This window comes from Ictidomys tridecemlineatus, chromosome 1, assembly GCF_052094955.1.
Source record: "Ictidomys tridecemlineatus isolate mIctTri1 chromosome 1, mIctTri1.hap1, whole genome shotgun sequence".
NCBI classification, from domain to species: Eukaryota; Metazoa; Chordata; class Mammalia; order Rodentia; family Sciuridae; genus Ictidomys; species Ictidomys tridecemlineatus.
The window spans coordinates 33,185,426-33,207,788 of NC_135477.1; the positions used below are offsets into that span (position 1 = coordinate 33,185,426).

Sequence of the window (22,363 nt, forward strand, 5' to 3'; positions counted from 1 at the left end):
CACTGAAGCTGATTCACTACGGCAGGAATTCACAGCATGCAGGCAAGGCCTACTTTGGGGCTTGATGCTTGCCTGAGTGCTCAGTTAGTGAAGAGATTTCTAAGACAAGGTAACAGTGACAACACTGCAACATTCTGACTCCCGCAGGTATCCATGTGAACTTCAAAATGGGCAAAAGATGAACTTTTAAGATGCAGTTTAATTAAGAAGCAACTACTGGCAAATAGCTATTGGTAACACATCCTTACTACAGGTTACAGCAATAGAACACAAAAAAGGAAACTAAATAAAAACAAAGAAAACACATTCCTTGGGAAGATAAATGCAGCCACTGGAATTAAATGGATTGTGACCTAAGTCCTACAATCCTCGTATAATGTGAATCTGCACTATGGGAGTGCAAAGAAAAATCCCTACCTGACCTCTGGATAACCTAAACAGGAAATCAGGACATTTCTAAGGAAAATCAACTGTGTCATCCTGTTAAGATAATTGTTTCCATTGACACTTTGCATAAACATCTTACTCGACCATCAGAAAAAAAACCTAAGCCACAGCGTCTCTTCTTTGTAATACATAAAAACAGTGCATGGCCCAGTTCCGTCAATTCATGTGAGAAGGTAAAATTTCATTGATGATAATTAGGAGGAAAACAAAAAAGAGGAGAAAGATATTAATAGGTAAAAAAGTTGGAAGTAGTTATAAATATTAAAAGTAGAACTTAATTCCTGGTAAGAATCTGGGGAATAACTTTAAAGAAAGCCTTAATAAACACCACAAGTTAAAATGAGTAAGCATTATTTTAAAAGAATAATTAAAAAATATGACATTTAATTATGGTACTTAAGATTTTTAGAAATTAACTCTATTGGTTGGGGACAATCAAGTCCTCCATTATCTCATTTCATCAATATTCCATGAAGCTGGGTGTGGTAGTGCATTCCTGTAATCTCAGCAACTTTGAGAGGCTAAGGCAGGAGGATCACAATTGCAGGGTAGCCTTGGCAACTGAACAAGAACCTGTCAGGGGATGTAGCTCAATGGTAAAGTCCCACTGGGTTCCATCCCCAGTGCCACTCCCCTCAAAAAAACCCTTTGTGGATATTATTTGCTTTTCTTAGTTGTCACTTGAATAAGAAAACACCTAGGAGCTAATGCTTTAAGCTTGGGGTATAGCTCAGCAGAACACTTGCTTAGCATGATCAAGGTCCTGGGTTTCATCTCATTGACAGAGCTATGTACAAATGATTAGTAGTAGAGCATTAAATATTGCTAAATATTGCGAGGCAGGGTGAAAAGATCTGAAAAACCCTCTAAGGTGATACCTAAACTGAGTCTTAAGAAGGAGTTAATTCAGGACACGTAAAGATATTTTAAGCAGATGGAACAACATGAGGAAAGGCACAAAGATGAGAAATAGTGTGCTCATTAGGAGTGTGATGCACTTTAGTACTGCTAAATTGAAATACGAGTTCAGGACAGGCTGGAGGAAAGGACAGGGGCTGTCTGGATCACAAAAGGATATATGTGCCTTATTTGGGAATTTTGGATAGCCACTGATAGGTTCTAAACAAGGGAGCTGACTTGGTCAGATTCACTACTTAGGTAACTCTAATAGTTTTGTGAAGAATGAATTTAAGGAGAAAAAACTTAAGACAAAAAAAATATAAGACTGTTTTGACAACCTTATAATAAACTGAGACAGATAAGTAGCTGGCATAGAAGAGGATGCATAGGTGTAGGCAGATACTTAAGATGGAGAGAAGAGGATGGGTCTGAGAAATATTTAGGAGAAAAAATTCCTAGGACTTGTTGATTAGCTATAAGACATGCTTCCACCAAAACAGAACATAGAAAGAAGACATGATCCAACAATGAGGGAAAATGACATATTGAAAGGATGTAGGACATACATCTAAATAGAAGTATCTACCAAACAATCTGATGTGTTTCTGGAGCTCATATCAGTTTACATCAGAGACATGATGAAGAGTGGATCAGCTCACTCAGGTAAAGAGCAGAGACAAAGGAGTATTCTGCAGAAGAAACCTCAGGGATATTTAGGGAACAAGAAAAGGAGACCACAAAGAAAATAAAAGGGGGCTGGGGATGTGGCTCAAGCGGTAGCGTGTTCGCCTAGAATGCGTGCGGCCCAGGTTCAATCCTCAGCACCACATACAAAGAAAGATGTTGTGTCCGCCGAAAACTAAAAAATAAATATTAAAAAAAATGTATCACATCATGATTTATAATACGGTTTGCGTATTGCTGTCATTTAAAAAAAAAGAATAAAAAGAAAAACATTAATAGAGTTCAACTTTCAAAGGAGAGGAGATTTTAAAGAGGACATGATGAACATCATTCATTGTGACAGAAAGAACCAGTCAGATAAAGGCTAAACACATTTACTAGCCTTCTCTGGTGACCTAAGTGAATATTGTTTTAGCACATGGCAAAGCAGATACTAAGAACTGAGGAATGAACGAGAAATGAAGAAAAATGATAATAAGTTCTAAACTACTCTTTTAAGAAAATTTAATGCAAAAGAGAGAAGAGAGGTTAGAAATAGCTAGAATGAAACCAGAAGATTCTCTTTTGGATAGGAGAGATTTGAACATGTTTTTAGGCTGCAGTAATCAGGAAAAGGCTAAAGGAAAAGAAAGGTAGGTGAATACTGAAACAAAGTCCCATAGAAAAGATAGGGTCAAGGGCAAAGGAGGAGAGAGCCTCATTAAAATGGCTACCTATCACCTGAGAATGACAGAAAGGAAGTGCGGTTCGGTGTGCACATCTGCAAATTCAACAGTGGGAGACTACTGGTTATGGAAATGAATGAAAGAAAGCTCCAAGGGGCTGCAGCTTCTCTCAAGTAAGGAAGAACAAAGGTCTTTGAATAGAAATGGGCAATTAAGGGAACACCAATCTTTTTCACTGCTTAGCCGGTGAAAAAATGTGCATGGCAACTAGAGAGGGCTGCAGTGATAGTATACCCTGAATTTTATGAGGAGAAGGTGAAGAAAGCATTCTGACAACAGTTGAAGCAGTAAGGCCATTTATATTGGAGTGAAGGTTTTCAAGTGATTCGATGTAAGAGTGCTGGACGAAATGAAAAGAGAGACTACATAGAATAAGGGAACAAAACAGGAGAAAGGTCAGGAGGTTGGGGAGGGGAAAATGAAAGTGAAAAAAGGGATTTAATTTCACTGAGAAATGGCAGTGTCTGACCAGGTCTCAGAGAGAAAAATGGTGAAGGCTGCAATTAGATTTCCAAAAGGGCAGGGAAACATCTACCTGAATGTGTGAAATCTCAGAACACCTGGAGCAGCTGCAACAGCCCTGTTAAGGGGAGAGTTTTTGAGAGCTGTAGAACCAGTGATTAGATTTCCTGAAGTCCCTTCCTTCTGATTCTCAAGGCTTAGGATATCATGATCATGAAAATCGTAGATTCACAGACTGAAGATAATTAACAATGCCCTGACATTTAAGAAAACACAGAAAAGAATCAAAGAAAAGGAGAAAACTTTACATTGTAAAATACTGTAGGAACTAAAATGTCACTTAACATTAGTATTAAGCATTGAAATATATACCTAAACATAATTTTAGGCAAAAATATTATAAAAGATTTATTTTCAAATTAAAAAGCCCCTCAGTAATTTGTCTTCTGATATTAGTAAAAAATTCATCATGATTATATCCAATTGGCTCTCAAGAGATCACTATTGACCTTTTCACTGATACTAATTTCTTTTACAATATGCTTTACACGTGCAGTGGAGGAACGCATTCCTTTGAAATGCCAAAAGTTTTAGCAGTGTTGAGTTCTCTGAGCCTTCTACATTTCAAGATGGGTAGCTCTGTGGGCTACTGATAATTTTCTGAAGTTTGGAGTAAGTATATATGCCAGGTTCTGGGATTTGGAACAGAGGTAATAGCTCTCCCTTTAAGATAATCAATAAAAGCTTACTGAAATATAAACTAAATTTTACTTCATACAACACTTTTGAGAAGCAAAAGATTAAGTACTGTGTCTTTTCTGGCACAAAACAGCCACAAAGGAAAAATAGATTAATATATAAGAAAAGCTACTTTAAACCATTGGAAAGGTTTGTATACAGTTTCAGTCTGAGATCATTTCACATACAGATGGGTTACCTATAGTGGATCCTGATTATGCAAAGTTCACTTAATCTCCTACGGTTAGTTTTTCTTTATCTCCATTCTAGACCATTAGCTATATTTGTGCATACATTTTCACTTGAACATCTGATTCAAGGGAATGCAGGCCTTTCAGTACTTCATAAAAGGAGAAACTAAGTTTCAGAGAGATTGTGTCTTGTTCAAATTTATATGTAAAATAGAACTGGAATCTAATTTCTTATTTATTTGTTTTGTTTTGTTTGGGGATGGGTGGGTATTGGGGATTTTACACAGGGGAGTATAACCACTGAGCTTTAGCCTCATCTATTTTACTATTTATAGTGCTTAAAAAACTAGACTAGGATGGCTTAATTGACATAAGATTTCCTTTTGTTTGTATGTATACCAATCTGCTCTCAAAAAGAATGCTAAATAGGGCCTTTTAGAGCCCTATTTAGACTCACACTGTATATGGCAAATGCTGATAGGTGCTGTATAGGGAATATTGTTTTATAGATCAAAGAGATGCTAATAGTGACAGTGGTGATTGTTTGTAATAGTCATTAGTATGTGAAACACTGTATTATTACTGTTTTGGGGTTTTTTTAGACAAAGTATTTAACTATTTAAAATTTCATAACTATATTCCAAACTACTTATATGAAAAAAAGAGAAACATTCAATAAAAGACAATTGTTAGAGACAAATATTTCTTATCCATGAATAATAACAAGTTTCGCAAAAATGTGATTTTGTGTATGTAGGGGGGATTGAATTTGTGTGCTCTACCAATGAGCTTCATTCCCAGACTTTTTTATTTTCGAGATTATGATTCTCTTGTCTCAACCTCCTGAACTGCTGAGATTACAGGTATGCAGCACTGTGCTGGCCCAAATATGAATTAATTTTGAAAGATATGCTTCACTGTTGGATAGTGTCAATACTGAGTTTCTATTTAATAATTAAGTTAATGTATATAATATATTGATCAAAGACCAAAATTCACAATCCTTTACTGTGATCAACTATTTAAAAATTTTTAAGCTATTCCTTTGAGTGAAAAAAAATGATAAGAATATTGACGATTAAGAAAACATTTAAAGGGGGAATGGGGGTGGGAAAGATGATGGAATGAGATGGATATCATCACCTAGGTACATGTATTACTGCACATATGGTGCAATGCTACATCATGTACATCCATAGAAATGTAAAATTGTGCTGCAATTGTGTAATGAATCAAAATGCATTCTTCTGTCATATATACCTAATTTAAAAAAAAATATGAGGGCTGGGGATGAAGCTCAGTGGTAAAGAGCCTGTCTTGTGCTCCAAGTCTTTGGTTCAATCCTCAACACTGTAAAAAACAAACAAAAAAACAAAAACAAAGAGTATGCACACAAGAGAGAAAGAAACTAAAAATCAACAAAACTCAGCACAGTGATGGATTATGGACATCTGTAATCCCAGCTAGTTGAGAGGCTAGGGTAGGGAGATAGCTAGTAAGAGGCCAGCCTGAGCAATTTAGTAAGACCTTACGCTGGCCAACTTGGTAAACTTTTAACTCATTAAAAAATAAAAAGAGCTGGTGATGCAGCTTAGTGATAGAAGTTTGCCTAGTATGTGTGAGGCCCTGGGTTTAATCCCTAGTAACCCCCACCCCTGACACATACACACACATACATACACACATACACAAAAAAACCCAACCAAACAGTAAGCATGTATTATTTAATGTTATTTTTGTAGTTATTAAAGTGTATGTTTACTTTGAGTTTTTGTTTTCAAAAATTATTTGAGAGAGTAATTTTTAAAAGTATTAAACAGCTCAAACTTTATTCTTAAAGTAACAGTAAAACCCCCAAATCAAAATTTGTATTAATAACTGAAGATAAGAGTACAAATCACCAACATATTAAAACACAAACTGTAAACTTCCAGAATTATGACACTGGAACACAAAGAAGAAAAAGGCAAAAGCCATTTAAGTTCAGACTAATCCTTTATAACCTTAGCTCTCCCAAAGGCCAAGCATACTTTTCTAATATTTGGACCTTACGGTAAACTATGTGAGATGTCTGGTCTTGTTACATTCAGGAATAAACTCAAATACATTTTCCTTTAATTCTCTGGTACTTCAAATGAAGTAAAATAGTCTAAAGAAAAAAATGCCTGCTGGAGGAGCTGTGTGAACAAGCTTGTTGTCCTGCTACTGTATCTAGTTAAGTATTTGGATACTACAACTTTGGCAAATCCCATTAATACTTTAAGAAGTCAAAGGCTTTAAAACTTCTAAAGAAAGTTCCTGTGGAGTAGTCACATGGGCAAGTTTAAGCAAGCGGGGTGTGTATACAATATGGTAACAAATATAATACAAACAAAAGAAGATTTGCTTAATTATAGTGGAAATAATTGTTATTTAAAAGTGACTTCTTCATTATAAAAGAACAAACTGGACCAGTGGCAAAAGAATTGTATGTTATGATGCCTTAAGACTAGAAACAGAAGACAAAAATTTCAAAGTAAAGTCCTGGCAGACACCCAGTCTCCATGGCAAGAATTCTGGCCAAACAATTCCTTCATAACTTCCGAGGCTTGTTCCTGTTCTTAGAGATAGAAGCTGAAGTTGTTCATTTTTAGACAAATGCAGTTTGAGCCCTGCAAAATTTTAAGGTTCTCCTGTTTTGCCATGGTGATGTACATCAGAACTTATTTCCTAAAATTTATAATTATTTGGGCATGGGAGAAAGGAATTTTCAGACTAAGCATAAAAGGATGGAAGAAAGAAGTTGATGGGGATAATAAGAACAAGGAGGTGGGTGCCCAGGTTCCTTCTTTTTTTAAGCAATATTGGTGAATGAAAATGTCAGCTCCTAATAGTTCACCACAATGTAGACCTGGCATACTAGCCTTGCCACTGCCCTGATGAAATATGCTAAGTACAGATAGATGGTAATTGCTGACTCCATCCACTATCGGCTTCTTTAATGTAAATGTCAAACAATTCACTAACTTCAGCAATGAAGACTAAGCATGCCAGGAAAAAAATCTTTCCTAGAAATAAACTGTACAATACTTTTTTCTTAGAGATTTCATTAAATTATTAAAATATAAAGTTGAAATAGTCCAGGAAAGTTTCCCAAGGTCATGCAATGGTTATTAAGAGAAGCATGATTCTACCCTGTCTCCAATTTCCTACTTAATAGTATTCTTGTTATTGCACCACTCAGATATTTCAGTAGCTTTCTTTTTATACTCTCATTTCTATTCTTTCAATAAGATAACTTTATCTTCATTGATATCAGCTAACTCATATCTCAAATAGTCTGCCTCTTATTTATATTGCTACCATTCACATGTGTTTTCCCAGTGCTGGTCTATGAGAGATACTCAATAAACATTTGTTTAATAAATGAAATAGTAAGTGAACAAGCAAATAAAGGACCCATCCACATTTAATGTTTTTACTACTGCCAGTTTTAGGACTCCATTAGCAAATGTTTAATTTATTAACACACTACATTGTTCCAAAAGGGCTTTATGGAAACTTACAAAACTACACGCAAAATAAATACAACTCAATAAGTGAGAACAGCCAGGACCAAGAGAAAGTAAGAGGAGGAGAGAAGAGGAAGTTAGTATATGGAATGCAGGTGATGCAATCATGTACACCTGCATTTTCTAGCTCCAAAATAAAGATGAAAACATAATTAATTATATAATTTACAGTATTCTTCAACCAAATTGCTGAGGATAATTTCAACTATCTCTAACACTAAAAACAGAACTGAGTCCACATGATGACACCACTATGAAATAGTGAAGCATATCATCAGTGATTAAGTAATATCAATTCAATCATCTATAGCTTAGATTACCAAAACAGTTTTCTGACTGGTTCTCCTGATTCTGATTTTGTCCTTTTAAAAAATCTATTCTCTTTAAAGCAAATAATTTTTTTTTTGTGTGTGTGTGTGTGTGTGTGTGGTGGGTAACTAGGGATCAAATTCAGGAGCTTCTACCACTAAGCCACAGGGCCTTAATTTTGAGACAGGGCCTTGAAAAATCACTGAGACTGGACTTGATCCTCCTGCCTCAGCCTCCAGAGTTGCTGAGATTACAAGCAAGTGCCACTGCATTTACATTTCAAAATGTAAATCAAATCAAACCCTTCAATAATTTCTCAACATACTTACCATCTAAACTCCTTAATAAGGTCCTCAAGGTCCTACTTAATTTGGCCCTGATAATTTTCCTCATCTCATGTAAACCTCTTTTCCCCTGGTTCACTAAAAATTACAGCCATACCATTGCCCTTTCTGTTCTTTGACCCATCTTAGGACTTCATATTTTCTCTTTCCTTTGTCAAGAACGCTATTTCCCTATATCTTCCAATTTTATTCAGATATCTTCTCTACTGTCACCTCCTTAAAGAGGTATTCCTGGCCAAAAATCTGAAGTTGCCTACTTCACCTCCAGTTATTATCAAACTACACTGTTTTATTTTTCTCTTACCATCTAAAAGTTATTTCTCATACCATCTAAAAGCTATTTATTTAAAGTTCCATCTAAAATTATTTGAAATTTTCATTATCTATTGGGGATCTCCTTCCAACAAAATGAGATTACAAAAATGAGGAGAGGATCTGCCTATCTTATTCACCACAGTACTCTTAGCACTTAGAATAGTGCCCAGAATAAGTGTGCAAACATTTATTAAACACACGAAGAAACACCTAAAAAAGAAACAGCTTCCAGTGATATGGCTTAATATGAACAGCTTTCCATTTCCTTTAGAGTAGTCAGTGGTAGATAGTTGATCATTTTTAGGTCTTATGTACTACTTTTGAGATGAAAACATTGAGCTTTCTTCTCAGAAAAATATACACAATAACAAAAGCTGCATGTACCTCCTAATAACAACCCATGATTCTAGATTAGAACCTGTGATCTAAAAGCCTTAGTAAGGGCCTTTGTGCAATGCAGTCTACACTATAACCAATTCCTGTCCATAGAGATGAAGGGTAAGGGGGGGGGGAATATCAATAAAAATTTGCATATTATTCCTAACAGATTTCTCTGTAAGGTGATAGAACCTAACCTCACATAGGTAAAGTCCATGACTGATGGTTACTTAGTCCTTTTGTAGAGTACTGAGAAGCCCAGATTTGTAATTTAACATGAAAAAAAATATGGCATATGTGTTATGACACAGGTAATAAAATCTGTGAGTATTATGGATTGCCTCTTTTAAAAATGGCAAAGACTATACTCTTACTCTAATTAAAAAAGATTGTATTGGGTTAGGACATAGATAAGAACAAGTGAGTTGTAGGGGTTGATAAAGTTAAACAACAAAAACACAGAGAGTGGTCATGTAGCCAGCTCAGTGGTAGAGAGGCCCTGGGTTCAATCCCCAGCAACAAAAACAAAAAGTACAAAGAATTGGCTTACATTCAGAATAGTCTATGAACTCTCCCGCAGGCAGAGGCTCTTCCCTGAGTACTATTAATAAAAAGATGCATGTGCAGGGTCATAAAATTACTTTCAAAAAAGTATTATTTTAAAAACTATGTTAGATCAAAGAGGTGGTGGCAGGAAAAAAGAACATTTAAGGACAGAACTCGTTTCCTAGCTGGCAAGGAGGACTTGATATCAGGTAAAAGATATCATCTGAACAAAGTCACTTTTGTTTCTGTACTTTTTCTCTTTTTGCATTTGTAGGTGCTTACAGTTAAGTTAACATGTAAAGTAAGTCAACTGGGCAAAGACACTTCTATAAATTCTAAAGGACTTAAATCTTTTCTCCATAATATTTTTTAGTATTACTGAATAGTAATACTATTTTCTTTCTGGAATTTTTGGCTTTGTTTTAAGAATTTTATTTTGACAAGTATTAGATATTCTGTCTTAAGGAAAGGTACAATTATCCTGAAAAATGTAACTTTTACTGTATTTCCTCTTTACTACAATAAGACCTTTTTACAACAAGCAGAAAAATATAAAACAATAATTTTGTCAAAATATCTATTATTCAAAAATTTTCCATCTCATTTATAATATATGAAGTATATTAGTAAGGAAAAAAATCCCAATAATGAGTATATTCTTTCTGAGTATGAATAATGTGGCTCAACAATAATACCTTGATAATTCACTAAGGAATCTGACAACTGTTCAGATTTGAACTTTATATGAGCTGGTATTTTAATTTCCCACTTAAATCTTTTCATTTTTCACAAGCCATCCTATATTACCATTTCATGCTTCTTAAAAACAAGTTATTCTGTGTGACTGACTGGCTGGGTTTACTGTACTTAAGTATCAGTAATCCTCTAGTAATTATCATCTTTCATAAAATCAACTGAATGCTTAAAAAAGGAAGTTTGAATTATTTTTAAAATAATAATAAATTTCTTACTTTTTATTATTTACATTTTAATATTTAAACTTTATCTATTTACTTCAAAGGTTAATCTATTTGCTATTATAATGCTCTGTTTTAATCTGATAGTTCTAGGGACCCACAAGTTAATTTACTAGTGGTCCAAACAAATCTGTTTTTAAATTATGCAACAAAATATTGCTTTGTAGAATGAAAAAAATTTTGTTTGTACAAAGTATTCAGCATCCAAACAAGTTTGGTGGTGGTGGGGGAATATACTTTTACTATTGAAGCCTTTAATTTGCAAATAAAATTCTGAATTTATAAGAGGAAAACAATATATGGAATTTTCCCCATTTACTTGATCACAGTTTACTTTCTTCATGACTCACTGTTCCAGTAATAGTTTGAGAAATGCTGCTTTATATTCAATCATTGCTGATCACTTAATTAAGGTAGACATTGCTTTTGTGCAAATTCTTATAATTCATCTGCCCATAAATTTTTTGTTTTGTTTCTTTTTGCAGTCCTGAAGATTGAACCCAGGGGCACTCTACCATTGAGCTACACCTCCAGCCCTTTTTATTTTTATTTTGAGACAGCTTCTATATTAAGTTGCCCAAGCTAACCTCAAACTTGCCATTCTTCTGCTTCAGCCTCTCATGTACCTAGGATTGTACCTGAGTGTGCACTATTATACCCAGACAAAATACTTTTTTATCCATTAAAGAAGAAGCAGTTGGTTCTGGGAAGATGATGACATTTCTTAGAAATAACATGACTGTTTTAGGATTCCTAATGCCAATCAAGATAAATCAAAATATATTTATATGTTACTTTAATTTGAGAATAAGTCTTACTTTAGAAACACTCTCACCAAAAATAGGATATAAAAATAGTTCTTTTAAGGAACATTTGTTTGTATGGAACAGTAACTTATGTGTAATACCTCAATTCTTAGCAAAAAAAAAAAAATCCAACTTTCTCCAAAAGTGGTTTTAAATAGAGCTAAAAGGTTTACATTCACTTACTCAACATTTATTGACTGTTTACTATGTGACAGGAGTTGTGCTAGGCCATAGATATATAGCAATGAACAAAAAGCATAAATCTTGTCCTCATAAGTTTGTACTTTAGTTTTTTCTCTTTTTAGAAAACATATTGCCTATTTTGCTATAAATACTTACTCTAGAATTGCTTTACTTTAATAACTTTGATGTGATAAGAGGATAGTTAGGGTGGTGTTTAAAATCCCAAAACTGCTGGGAATAGTGTAGCACACCTATAACCCCAATCACTCAGGATCTGAAGCAGGAAGGTTGCCAAGTTAGAGTCCAGCCTGGACACTTAGCAAGACCCTGACTCAGGAAAAACAAAAAACAAAACAAAACCCTATCAAAACTGCAATCAACTAATTGCTTCTGAGGATGGAACAAAACATGAAATTAGAAAAAAGTTAGAAAAAGACATCATAAAACGTTTTATTTGATATTACATGCACATGTCACTTATATGTTATGCACATGTCACAGTGTTATGTTTTATAATTAGTTTACATTAAAATGCTTTGAGGTTCAATTCTCTTTAATAAATGGTGCTGGGTCAATTGAATAACCGTGTAGAACAAAATGAGTCATGAACCTATACTCCACATCATATATAAAAATCAATTCCAGATAGATTGTGAACTTAAATATGAAAGATAAAAACAATAAAATTTTTAGAAGAAAATATCTGTATATTAAGTTGCCCAAGCTAGCCTCAAACTTGCCATTCTTGCCATATCAGTGGTAGGAAAGGATTTCTTAAACACAACATTAAAAGAACTAACATAAGCTGGGAAATGATAGACTTGATTTCATTAAAAGTATTTCATCAAAGGCAATGGATATAGCTCAATGCCAAAATGCTTGCCGAGCATGCATGAAGTTTGTGTTTAATCCCAAGCATGGGGCTGTGGAGGGAAACCAGGCACAGTGGCACACATCTGTAACCCAGCAGCTCAGGAGGCTGAGGCAGGAGGATCACAAGTTCAAAGCCAGACTCAGCAACTTAGTGAGGCCCTAAGCAACTTAGACCCTGTCTCAAAATAAAAAAAGCTTGGAATGTTGCTCAGTAGCTCAGTAGTTGAGTGCCTCTGAGTTCAATCCCTGATAACAACAACAACAACAACAACAACAAAAAGACTTCCTCAAAAGACATTGAACAGCAGAAAGACAAGCAACAGAGCAGGAGAAAATGTCTCCAATACATATATCAGACAAAGGATTCATACTCAGAATATATAAAGAATTTCTATACATAAGTAAGAAGTAGACAACAAAATAGAAAAAAAAGGCCAAAATCTGGATACATTATCCATAAAAGAGGATATTCATGGCTAACATATATATAATAAGGAGTTCAATTTTATTAGCCATCAAGATATATATATTCAAACAATAATGTAAATTACTATACAACTACTAGAATGGCTAAAAATGAAGAAACAGACAATGCCAAAAGATGAAGAGGAGGTACAACAACTATACCACTGCCTGAAATATAAACTAGCACAATTGTTGTGGAAAACTGCTTCATAGTATTTATTAAAATATCACATGTGTACAACATCTGATTCAGCAATTCCTCAATATAATGCTGCAACAGAAATGTGTGCATATGTTCATCAGAAGACATAAAACAGAATGTTCATGTTAGCACTATTTATAATAGCAAATCTGGAATCAATTAATATGTCTACCAACAGGAGAATGTATAAATAAATTATAGCATATCTGTCTACTTAGCAAAGAGAATGAATGAGCCACAGATAAAGACAACAATATGGACATATTTCACAAGCATAATATGGAGCAAAAAAAAAAAAAAAGGCAGAATCAAAAATACTGCATGTAGGGGCGGGAGATGTGGCTCAAGTTGTAGGGTCCTCACCTGGCATGCATGAGGCACTGGGTTGGGTCCTCAGCACCACTTTAAAAAAATAATAAAATAAAGATGTTGTGTCCACCTAAAACTCAAAAATAAATATTTAAAAAAAATACTGCATGCCTACGAAGTTCAAAATCAGGCTAAATTTATGGTGTTAGAAATCATGACAGTGGTTATCCTTTGAGAGGAAGGACAATCAAGACTGGAAAGAGGCACCGTATGGTGACAGTACTTTCAAATTCTCTATATGTAATTGAGAGGAATGATCAAGTCCTCTTTTCCATAGTTTGCCCCAAATCAAATACCTGAAAACAGTACTTAATCTCACAAAGGATAAGGAAAATGATAATATTTATGGCCTAGGATTGTATTTGAAAGAAAATGGTATACTTTTCTTACCCTAGGCTCAACAGAACCACACATTTGATTTTCTATTACAAAGGTATACCTCTAAGGCTTTGAACTACATATTCCAAGAGTTTTAAAAATGTTCTTCATGACAAGTATCTGATCCCTTACAGACCTTGTAAAGGTATACCAGGAGCTCTGCCATTTCTGAGTGCCTACATCATCAAGCAATATTTGAGGCACAGTCTTTTTTTTTTAATAAATATTTTGTTAGTTGTAGTTGGACGCAATACTTTTATTTTATTTTATTTATTTTTATGTGGTGCTGAGGATCGAACCCAGGGCCACACACATGTACTTGATGAGCGCTCTACTGCTGAGCCACAACCACAGCCCTTGAGGCACAGTCTTAATAGCTTCAATCACTGTATTCTGACCCAAATACCACACTATTTTATGAATGCAGTCTAAGAATTCTCATCACATAATTTGGAGGTTAGCTAAAACTACCAGATCTTTTTCTACAGGTCAATATTCCTTAGTACGTCGTATAAATTTTTCAATTAAAAAAGTTAACTACAGCATATAATATATTCCTTACTAAATTTAAGTTGGTTACTTTGGGCTCATTTCTCAAGCCTATTGAGAACACTTTGATTCTGTCTTCTGTCATCTTAGGTAACTCTCCTAGCTCTATATAATCTACATATATAATTCATATTTTTATCTTTATTCAAGCTAATAATTTAAACATATGTTGATCCCAACTATCAAAGATAATCACCTATAGAGTGCTACCAGAGTTGTCCCAAAGCAGCATTTCCCAAAGGATGTTTTATGTACCACATCCTAAAATGAGTCAGGAGAAAGGTTAGTGAAGAGTTTGGGAAATGCTAAATTACTGAAGAATGTGTTTTACAATTCTAATGAACATGATGAGTCTCTAAAAGGGGAGGGATTAGAATAGAAAATACTTCCCAAACATTTGATTTAGGAAACTTTTCTTTCCTTTTCCTTTTGTTGAGATGCTGGGGATAAAACCCAGGGCCGATATATGCTAGGCAAGTGTTCTACCTGAATTTCCAGCCTGGAATTTTTTTTTTTTAACTTTTCTTACCTTGAGAAATCAGCAGTCCCAGAAAGACACTTTTAGAAACACTGTTCTAAGGGTGATAATGATCCATTAGCCAATATTCTTTGGGGCATGAGATTATTTTATTATCTACAACCCACATTACTGCTATATCATCAGATTACCTCAATATATTCATATTGTCCAAAAGATGCTCAAGACACTATCAAGTGAAACAACATCTCACTAGTCTAAGTAATTTATCATAAAGTGAAATAGGATCAGTTAAATAGGATTTAGTACTAAACTTAGTGAAGCCATAAATGCTCAGTCTACTGTGTAATTATGCTACTAAGAAGCTATAAAGTTTATATATATATATATATATATATATATATATATATAAAACACATATACATGTTTTCTATCAAAATAATTACATTTAAAAAGTTTTGGTGATTAGAAAATAATCTTTAGTTACTTATGGAATACTTCATTTTCCAGTGAAATATTTCTATTGTATAAGAATGAGTTGTAAAAATTATCACTGAATGCTGCATACAGAAAATCTCAAAAATTTAAGATTTTCATATATTGCTAAAAAGAATTTCACATATTCATTGAAGTCCACCTAAAAGATATATAACAAGTTTAACAAAATAGATGGGCTTTGTAAAAAACCCCAGAAATAATATATCAGAATATATTATATTTATTATATTATATTAACATATTTAGTGACTAAACTTCAAAGGGGTGGGTAGGAGGATGACAGGTTTTACAGGCAAATCATGATCTAACAGCATATTTAAATTGAGGCAGCATATTCACATACTATAGTACCAGCAGCACTAATCCTCCACATTGCCTATTGGGGCAGTAGCTAGTAAGATGTTGTTGAGATAACTGGCTTCCATTAGCAAGTATGTGATTGGCAGGATGATAAAGTCTTTTCACTCACAGGTCAGCTATTTCCTTTTCTTTAGACCAGGGCAATCCTGATGATCCATCTTTTAGCTACAGTCTCTCATTGAGTCCCAATTCTCTTGCCTTCAGCTTTGATACGGTTCTAGCTTTCCTCTTGTATCAGCTCATACTTGTCATCAACTCCTCTATTCAGTAGAGCAAATATCAGGAGTTTGACCTCAGGGCAAAGTCCGGGTGGGCAGGTAAAATTTGACCACTGGACCTACTTCCTAATCTTTCATACCCAGCAATTCATGAAGCAGTATCAAATTCAAACTAAAAAACAGAAGCATGACCTCTTATAAGTACTATGAAAAGGGCTCTTTTGCCTTTCTAAGTACACTTGAAAAGAACTGTCAGCTTCCCTATTAAGACAGAAATGGATCACAGGCTAGAAAAAAAAGAAGGAAAAGTGCAGAAACTGAACTAAAATGTAAATAAAGGTATTAGCACCCCTTTATGTTTAGTGATATACTACTTCGTAAAAACACTATGCCGTAAAATATCTTTATGAACTCAGAAAAAAACCACTATTGAAATTTTAGGGCATTCTTATTTAAATAATCACTAACATCTGATGCAAAAAAAAACTTGTATATTCTCATGTGAGGCTTTTGTTTTCAAGTTTAGTTTTATTTTTTGGCCTATTCTCATACTTGGCATTTTGCCACTTGTTTATAAATTAATTTAAAAAGCAAATATAGGTGAAAATACCATTTTAAATAGATTAACTACTGAAATCATAAGTTATGATTAAGTTATGCTACAGTGATCAAATAGCTAAAAACAAGAATTACTAACCATTTTAGAATATAAAAGTAGAATAGAATATGACCAGATTTTAACATTAATAATCAGAGAAGGGCTGAGGTTGTGGCTTAGTGGTAGAGTACTCACCTAATACTGGGTTTGATCCTCAACACTACATAAAAATAAACAAATAAAAATAAAGGTATTGTGTTCATCTACAATTAAAAAAATATTATAAAACAATAATCAAGGAAAATTATTTTATGCCCTTTTAAAACTAGAAGAATTCTCATGAAAATCAGAGAGACCAATAGAATAGAGGAAAGGGTCTGGAGAAGGCAGGAGGTAAGAGAAAGGAGAAATATTGGGGAATGATATAAATGATATAAATTATATTGCTATATATATTCATCTACAAATATGTAACAACAAATCCCATCATTATATATGATTATAATGTGCCAATAAAAGTCCAATTTTCTATTCACTGGTCTATAATACTGCATATTTACTACCATACTGCAGAATTGTGTTTAATATTTACATAGTAAAAATTTTTAATTCAGTTAAGTCTCTTAAACAAATTACACTGATAAGGAAAAGCCAACCAGGACTTAATGTCTTCTAAGTGTACATACCTGAAAAGTAAATCAACCAAAATGACTTGAGATATTATTAATATTTAAAAGTATGCCTTAGTGACAATTCCCTAGGGAGTTATATTCTTGTAAAAAGGACTTTTATGCTATCAGACATCAATGGTCTTTGAAGAAAGAAAGTAACTGAATCAGAGGGTGTTTTTTTTTTTTTTTTTTTTTTTGTTGTTGATGTTTATTTGTTTTGGCTGGGGAGTGAATCCAGGGGTATTTAACCACTGAGCCACAACCCAGCCCTTTTTATGTATTTTATTTTGAGACAGGGTCTTGCTGAGTTGCTTAGGACCTCAATAAATTGCTGAGGCTGGCTTTGAACTCGTGATCCTCCTGTCTCAACCTCTCAAGCCACTGGGATTATAGGCATGCACCACCATACCCAGCTGAATCAAAGTTTTTAATCTAAATCAAACCAACTATCTATCTGGACAAATCATGGAATAAAATCATTTTTACTTTTTTATTTTTTCCCCAGTGCAGGAGGATAGAACCCAGGGTCACTGAGCTATAACCCCAGCTTACTAGGAACAAAATTCTTCAAGTTTCATAAGCCCATGGCCCTACTCACAAACCTACAATGAGATTAAGAACTAGTTAATATCATTAAAACTAGTTAATACCACCTAAATTCATATAACACAAAAAATATCATGTAATAGTTTTCAATTTTTTTGCAAATTCTTTGTGTATTATGGAACTTATCCTCAAATCATCCCCTCTTAAAGTTGTCTTTTTGGGTTAGAGAACATACTATTTTCTTGCAACAGGAAAACTTACCCCAGGTAAGCTGCATAACTTACTAGGAAAACAAGAATACAATGAAACCTATTTCCAACTTGCTAAAGAAAGCAGTTTTCTATATTAGATCATTTTGTTCAGGAAAACAGAACTGCAACAGAGAACTTCTTCTACAGGAAAATGACTTACTGCCAGTAGAAAGAAATCTCTTCTGTTAAACTGAAATGGAAGTTGAGAGTCCATTTCCTTTATTTCCTAATAATTTTCCCAACTTAGCAATGTCAATCATCTATAGATCTAAGCCATTCATAAGAGTATTCTTCGTTTGGCATAATATCTGAGTACTGAGCAAACAAAAATGTTTAGTGCTAAACAGACATAATATGGGGACAGAAATGGCCATTTCAGTTTCCTTCTAAACCTGACTTAAAGATATACCACTTAATTCCACATGTCTAATTGTCTCATAAGGATTCCTACCTAGTTCGTGGGTATTTTACTTCTATAAAGAATTTTTAAGCTCCACAAGGATGAAACTATCTCTATTACTCTTTTATCTATTTCAACCACATCTCCTCTCTAAACAATGTATATATAGCCATTGATAAGTACTTATTAAACACCAGTCGGGAACTAGAGCAAAAATAGATCTATCCTCAAATATTTACTAAAATCAAAGTTCCTTAACTGCTCAAACTGGCCATCTGCAAATATTATTATGGTAGAGTGTGTCATACCTATAGAGCTACACCCCAGTCATATTCATCCCCCAAAGGGAATGGGCATCACTAGGAGACTGACAACACAATGCCTTTGTTTTAATTCAGTCTCCATATGGTTCTTGCCAAGCACTCCTGAACCCTTGAACTCAGATCATCCCCTTATGCACACCCTTGTGATTCCCCAGCTCTATTAACCTCCTTAACCATAGAATTAAGGGGAAAAAAAAAGACAAGGGAGAAGGAGGAAAGAGGAAGAAAAATATAAAATGAAAAATATGGAAGATGGAAAAAGAGAGAAAAAAAAAACAACAAAGCAGAAATGTCAGAGTTGTAAAATCAAAGGAAGCAGAAAAAAAGATTTTCACACTTGTTATTAAACTTAAGAGTATTATGATCAAAAAAGAATTATGCAAATATCTAGTAACAATAGTAATAACATTATTATATAATAATACATATTTTATTATATATTCTTTTCTTCTTCTTCTTCTTCTTCTTCTTCTTCTTCTTATTATTATTATTATTATTGGTGCTAGGGATTGAATCCAGGTTTGCTTAACCACTGAGCCACATTCCCAGACCTTTTTTTATTTGAGACAGAGTCTTACTAAGTTGCTAAGGGCCTCACTAAGTTGCTGAAGCTGGCTTTGAATTTGCAATCCTCCTGCCTCAGCCTCCGGAGTTGCTGGGATACAGGTGTGCACCACCGTGCTTGGCTTATTGTGTGTGTGTGTGTGTGTGTGTGTGTGTGTGTGTGTGTGTGTGTGTGACTGAAGATTAAACCCAGGGCCTTGTACATGCTAAGTGAGTGCTCTACCACTGAGACATCCCCAGCCCTCTAATTAATTACTGAAAATTAGTTTCATCTTTCTGAAAATTTATAAAGTTTGTAAAAACAAACAAAAAAGGCATTCTTTACACCACTGGCAAAATTTTAAGCAAGGGGTTACTTTTAGGTTGTGATAATGTACATTTAACTTGGGTCCTGAAATTAATGTTGCTACCATCAATTTTAATATATGGCCATGAAATTCTTAAGAAATAAACTTCAATTGTCACTAAACAAAGCATAAATAAACTTCAATTGTCACTAAACATTATACCTGTGCTTTGCAGGTATAATGACTAAATTAAATATTCATTGTGAGAATGCTCTATAACACTGAGATATTGAATGAATATAGGTTCAGAGAGAAATGCCAAATACATGGCTATCAAGAAAGCATTTTTCAAAAGGTTGTTTCAAAGCAAACAAGCACTCATGTAGCATTAAAAATAAAAAGATATGAGATAAGATAAAAGGTAGTAAATGAGAAGTACATTATTATATCTTACTTGTCTGAGGTCAATAAATGCTAGCTGTAAGGTATCCCCCTGGAATCCTGGCACAGGCTCAGAGCTGGCAAACACTATTAAAAACAAAAAATAAATTAAAAGGAATTAAAACAAAATTGTAAAATACACATGAGTTGAACTGCTAAATTTTACTCATTACACATATATTATAATATTTACACATAACCATTTCAACTATTTATAACTTCAAATTTCTACTAGTGAGATTGTTTTCCACACCCATTACCACAAATATTTTAATAATGTTAAACTTCTAATCTGCCATTTAATCACTATAATCCTTAATCACAATAAATTTAGCAGGGTTATCCAACATGCAGTTCAAAAGTTGTAATACACTTGACTCTTTTTAGCCTTAGGTGAATGATTATAGAAACATTTTGAAACTATACCAATTCCATGGCTGTCAACATATTCCAAACATTTGCTTTGTTATACAATAGGCTCTACAAAAATCTTACCTCTAGCTAATAGCAATAAAAGGCAGACAAGAAGTCAGCTTTACATGCAGACAACAGGTAAAATATCCAAAGCAGAAAAATCATGATTCAAGAATGTATACTCACATCTTTTAATAAATTGTTTTCATAAAGGAATCTTGTTTCTTTAAAACTAAAAGTTATCTTAATATTTTAAACATTCAAAATATCTTTAATTCTTTGCATTTAAAATAAAAATTTTAATACTATGCATACAGCTTTAGTTTAACTAAAGACAATCTCAACAATATTAGTTATTTTGAAGACAAAGCACTCTGGGTTCATAAAAAAAAGACCCCATTATTTTTGTTTCTGTGCTAAGAATGTCTATACTCATTCTCCCTCGACATTAATATTCTAATTTTCTTAGAACATTATGAATTTTCCTTTTTGTATTTAACTGAGCCAGTACGTTAGAAGCCATTAAAAATTTCAGCCTTTATAGTTCTTGGAATTAAAAAAAAATCTTAAATTTAACATATTCTGTGTGAAGCATAGTTTAGGAAGACACAAAATAAATAATTAAAAATCAGTAAATGAAACTTTAGCACAGTTTAATTTATCTGGCATCTTTGGAGAATAAGGAGTAAAAAAAAAGTTTTTGTTGTTGCTGTTGTTTTTAGATGATAATTTTTGCTTTAAGTAAAATTTTTCTTTAATATTCAGCATTTTGTATAGAATTATAAAATGTACTATAATATTTTCTTACCTCTTATTTTTAAAATACATTATTTAGATTTTTTGTAACTCTCTGAATTACCATTAAGAATACTCCATCCACCTCCGAGGGCATTGGGCATGCTGAGCTACACTCAGCTACTTGGGAAGCTGAGGCAGGACTACAAATTTGAGATCAGCCTGGATAACTTAGTGAAGATTTGTCTCCAAAAAAAGTGCTAGGGAAGTATGCTCAGTGGAAGAGAACTTGCCTAGCATGCATGAGGCCCTGGGTTCAACCTCCAGTGCCCACACACACACACACACACAAATTACAGTTTAATCTCCATTGGCTTGGCATTAAAGCCAAGAGCTTAATTATAAAACATCATAAATTTATATATCATTTTATCATAATACTTTATTTTAGTAAACAGGGCATACAATTGATGGATCATAAAATCTTACACCTAAAAGTGACATCCCTGCCTTTGGAAATATCTCCAACAGTCCCCTAAGGGCTCAGTTTAAAAGTTACCCAGTCCTTCATTTTAAATGAAAAGTAAAGTGACTTGCCCAGAATCACATAGCTAATTCTGGTCTCCTGGCATTCAATCCATTGATCCAGAACTTGATTAAGAATTTAGTTTCTCATCTTTTATCTCATTTCTTATGAGAATTTAATTAATACAGAGAAACTCACTGATTTATAACTCTCAGGGCTTTTTCTCAAATATTTTTAAGGAATAGGAATTTAACAACCTGATAATCACCTGACACAGAGGACATTTGTAAGAATATGCTAGTCAATTTGATTAGCAGCTTCATATTCTTTTCCTTTAGTACTTTAAAACTTAAGTGTACTCAATCTTACCTTTAAAAATCTCTTGAATCTATATCTGTCTCTACCTCAGTTCAAGCTATCATCATATCTTGTTGGATTATTAAAAGCACACTCCCATCTGGCCTCCCTATTTCCTCTGTGCAACCTCTTCATCCACTTCTCCCAATGTGATTTATGTAAGATGTAAATGTGATCTGGGCACTTTAAAGTAAATATCATTTAATGTTTCACCCTAACCTTCACAATAAAACAAGATTAAGGTCCTTTACAACCTGTCCCTTGCCTATCTTTCTAGCCTCATGTCTTACCACTTTTCTTGGGG

General features: G+C 33.8%; 1 protein-coding gene across 9 annotated transcripts in view; it reads right to left on the reverse strand.

The window, feature by feature from the left end:
• Exoc6 (exocyst complex component 6) overlaps positions 1 to 22,363 on the reverse strand; it is a 193,190-nt gene that overhangs the window by 11,938 nt on the left and 158,889 nt on the right. For all 9 annotated transcript variants that reach the window (XR_013434312.1, XM_078037990.1, XM_078038005.1 and 6 more), the window contains one exon: positions 20,041 to 20,114. Coding sequence is in view for 8 of the 9 variants with exons in the window: in XM_078037990.1 (XP_077894116.1) it covers positions 20,041 to 20,114 (74 nt within the window). In the remaining variant the exon portion in view is untranslated. The remainder of the gene's footprint in view (positions 1 to 20,040; positions 20,115 to 22,363) is intronic.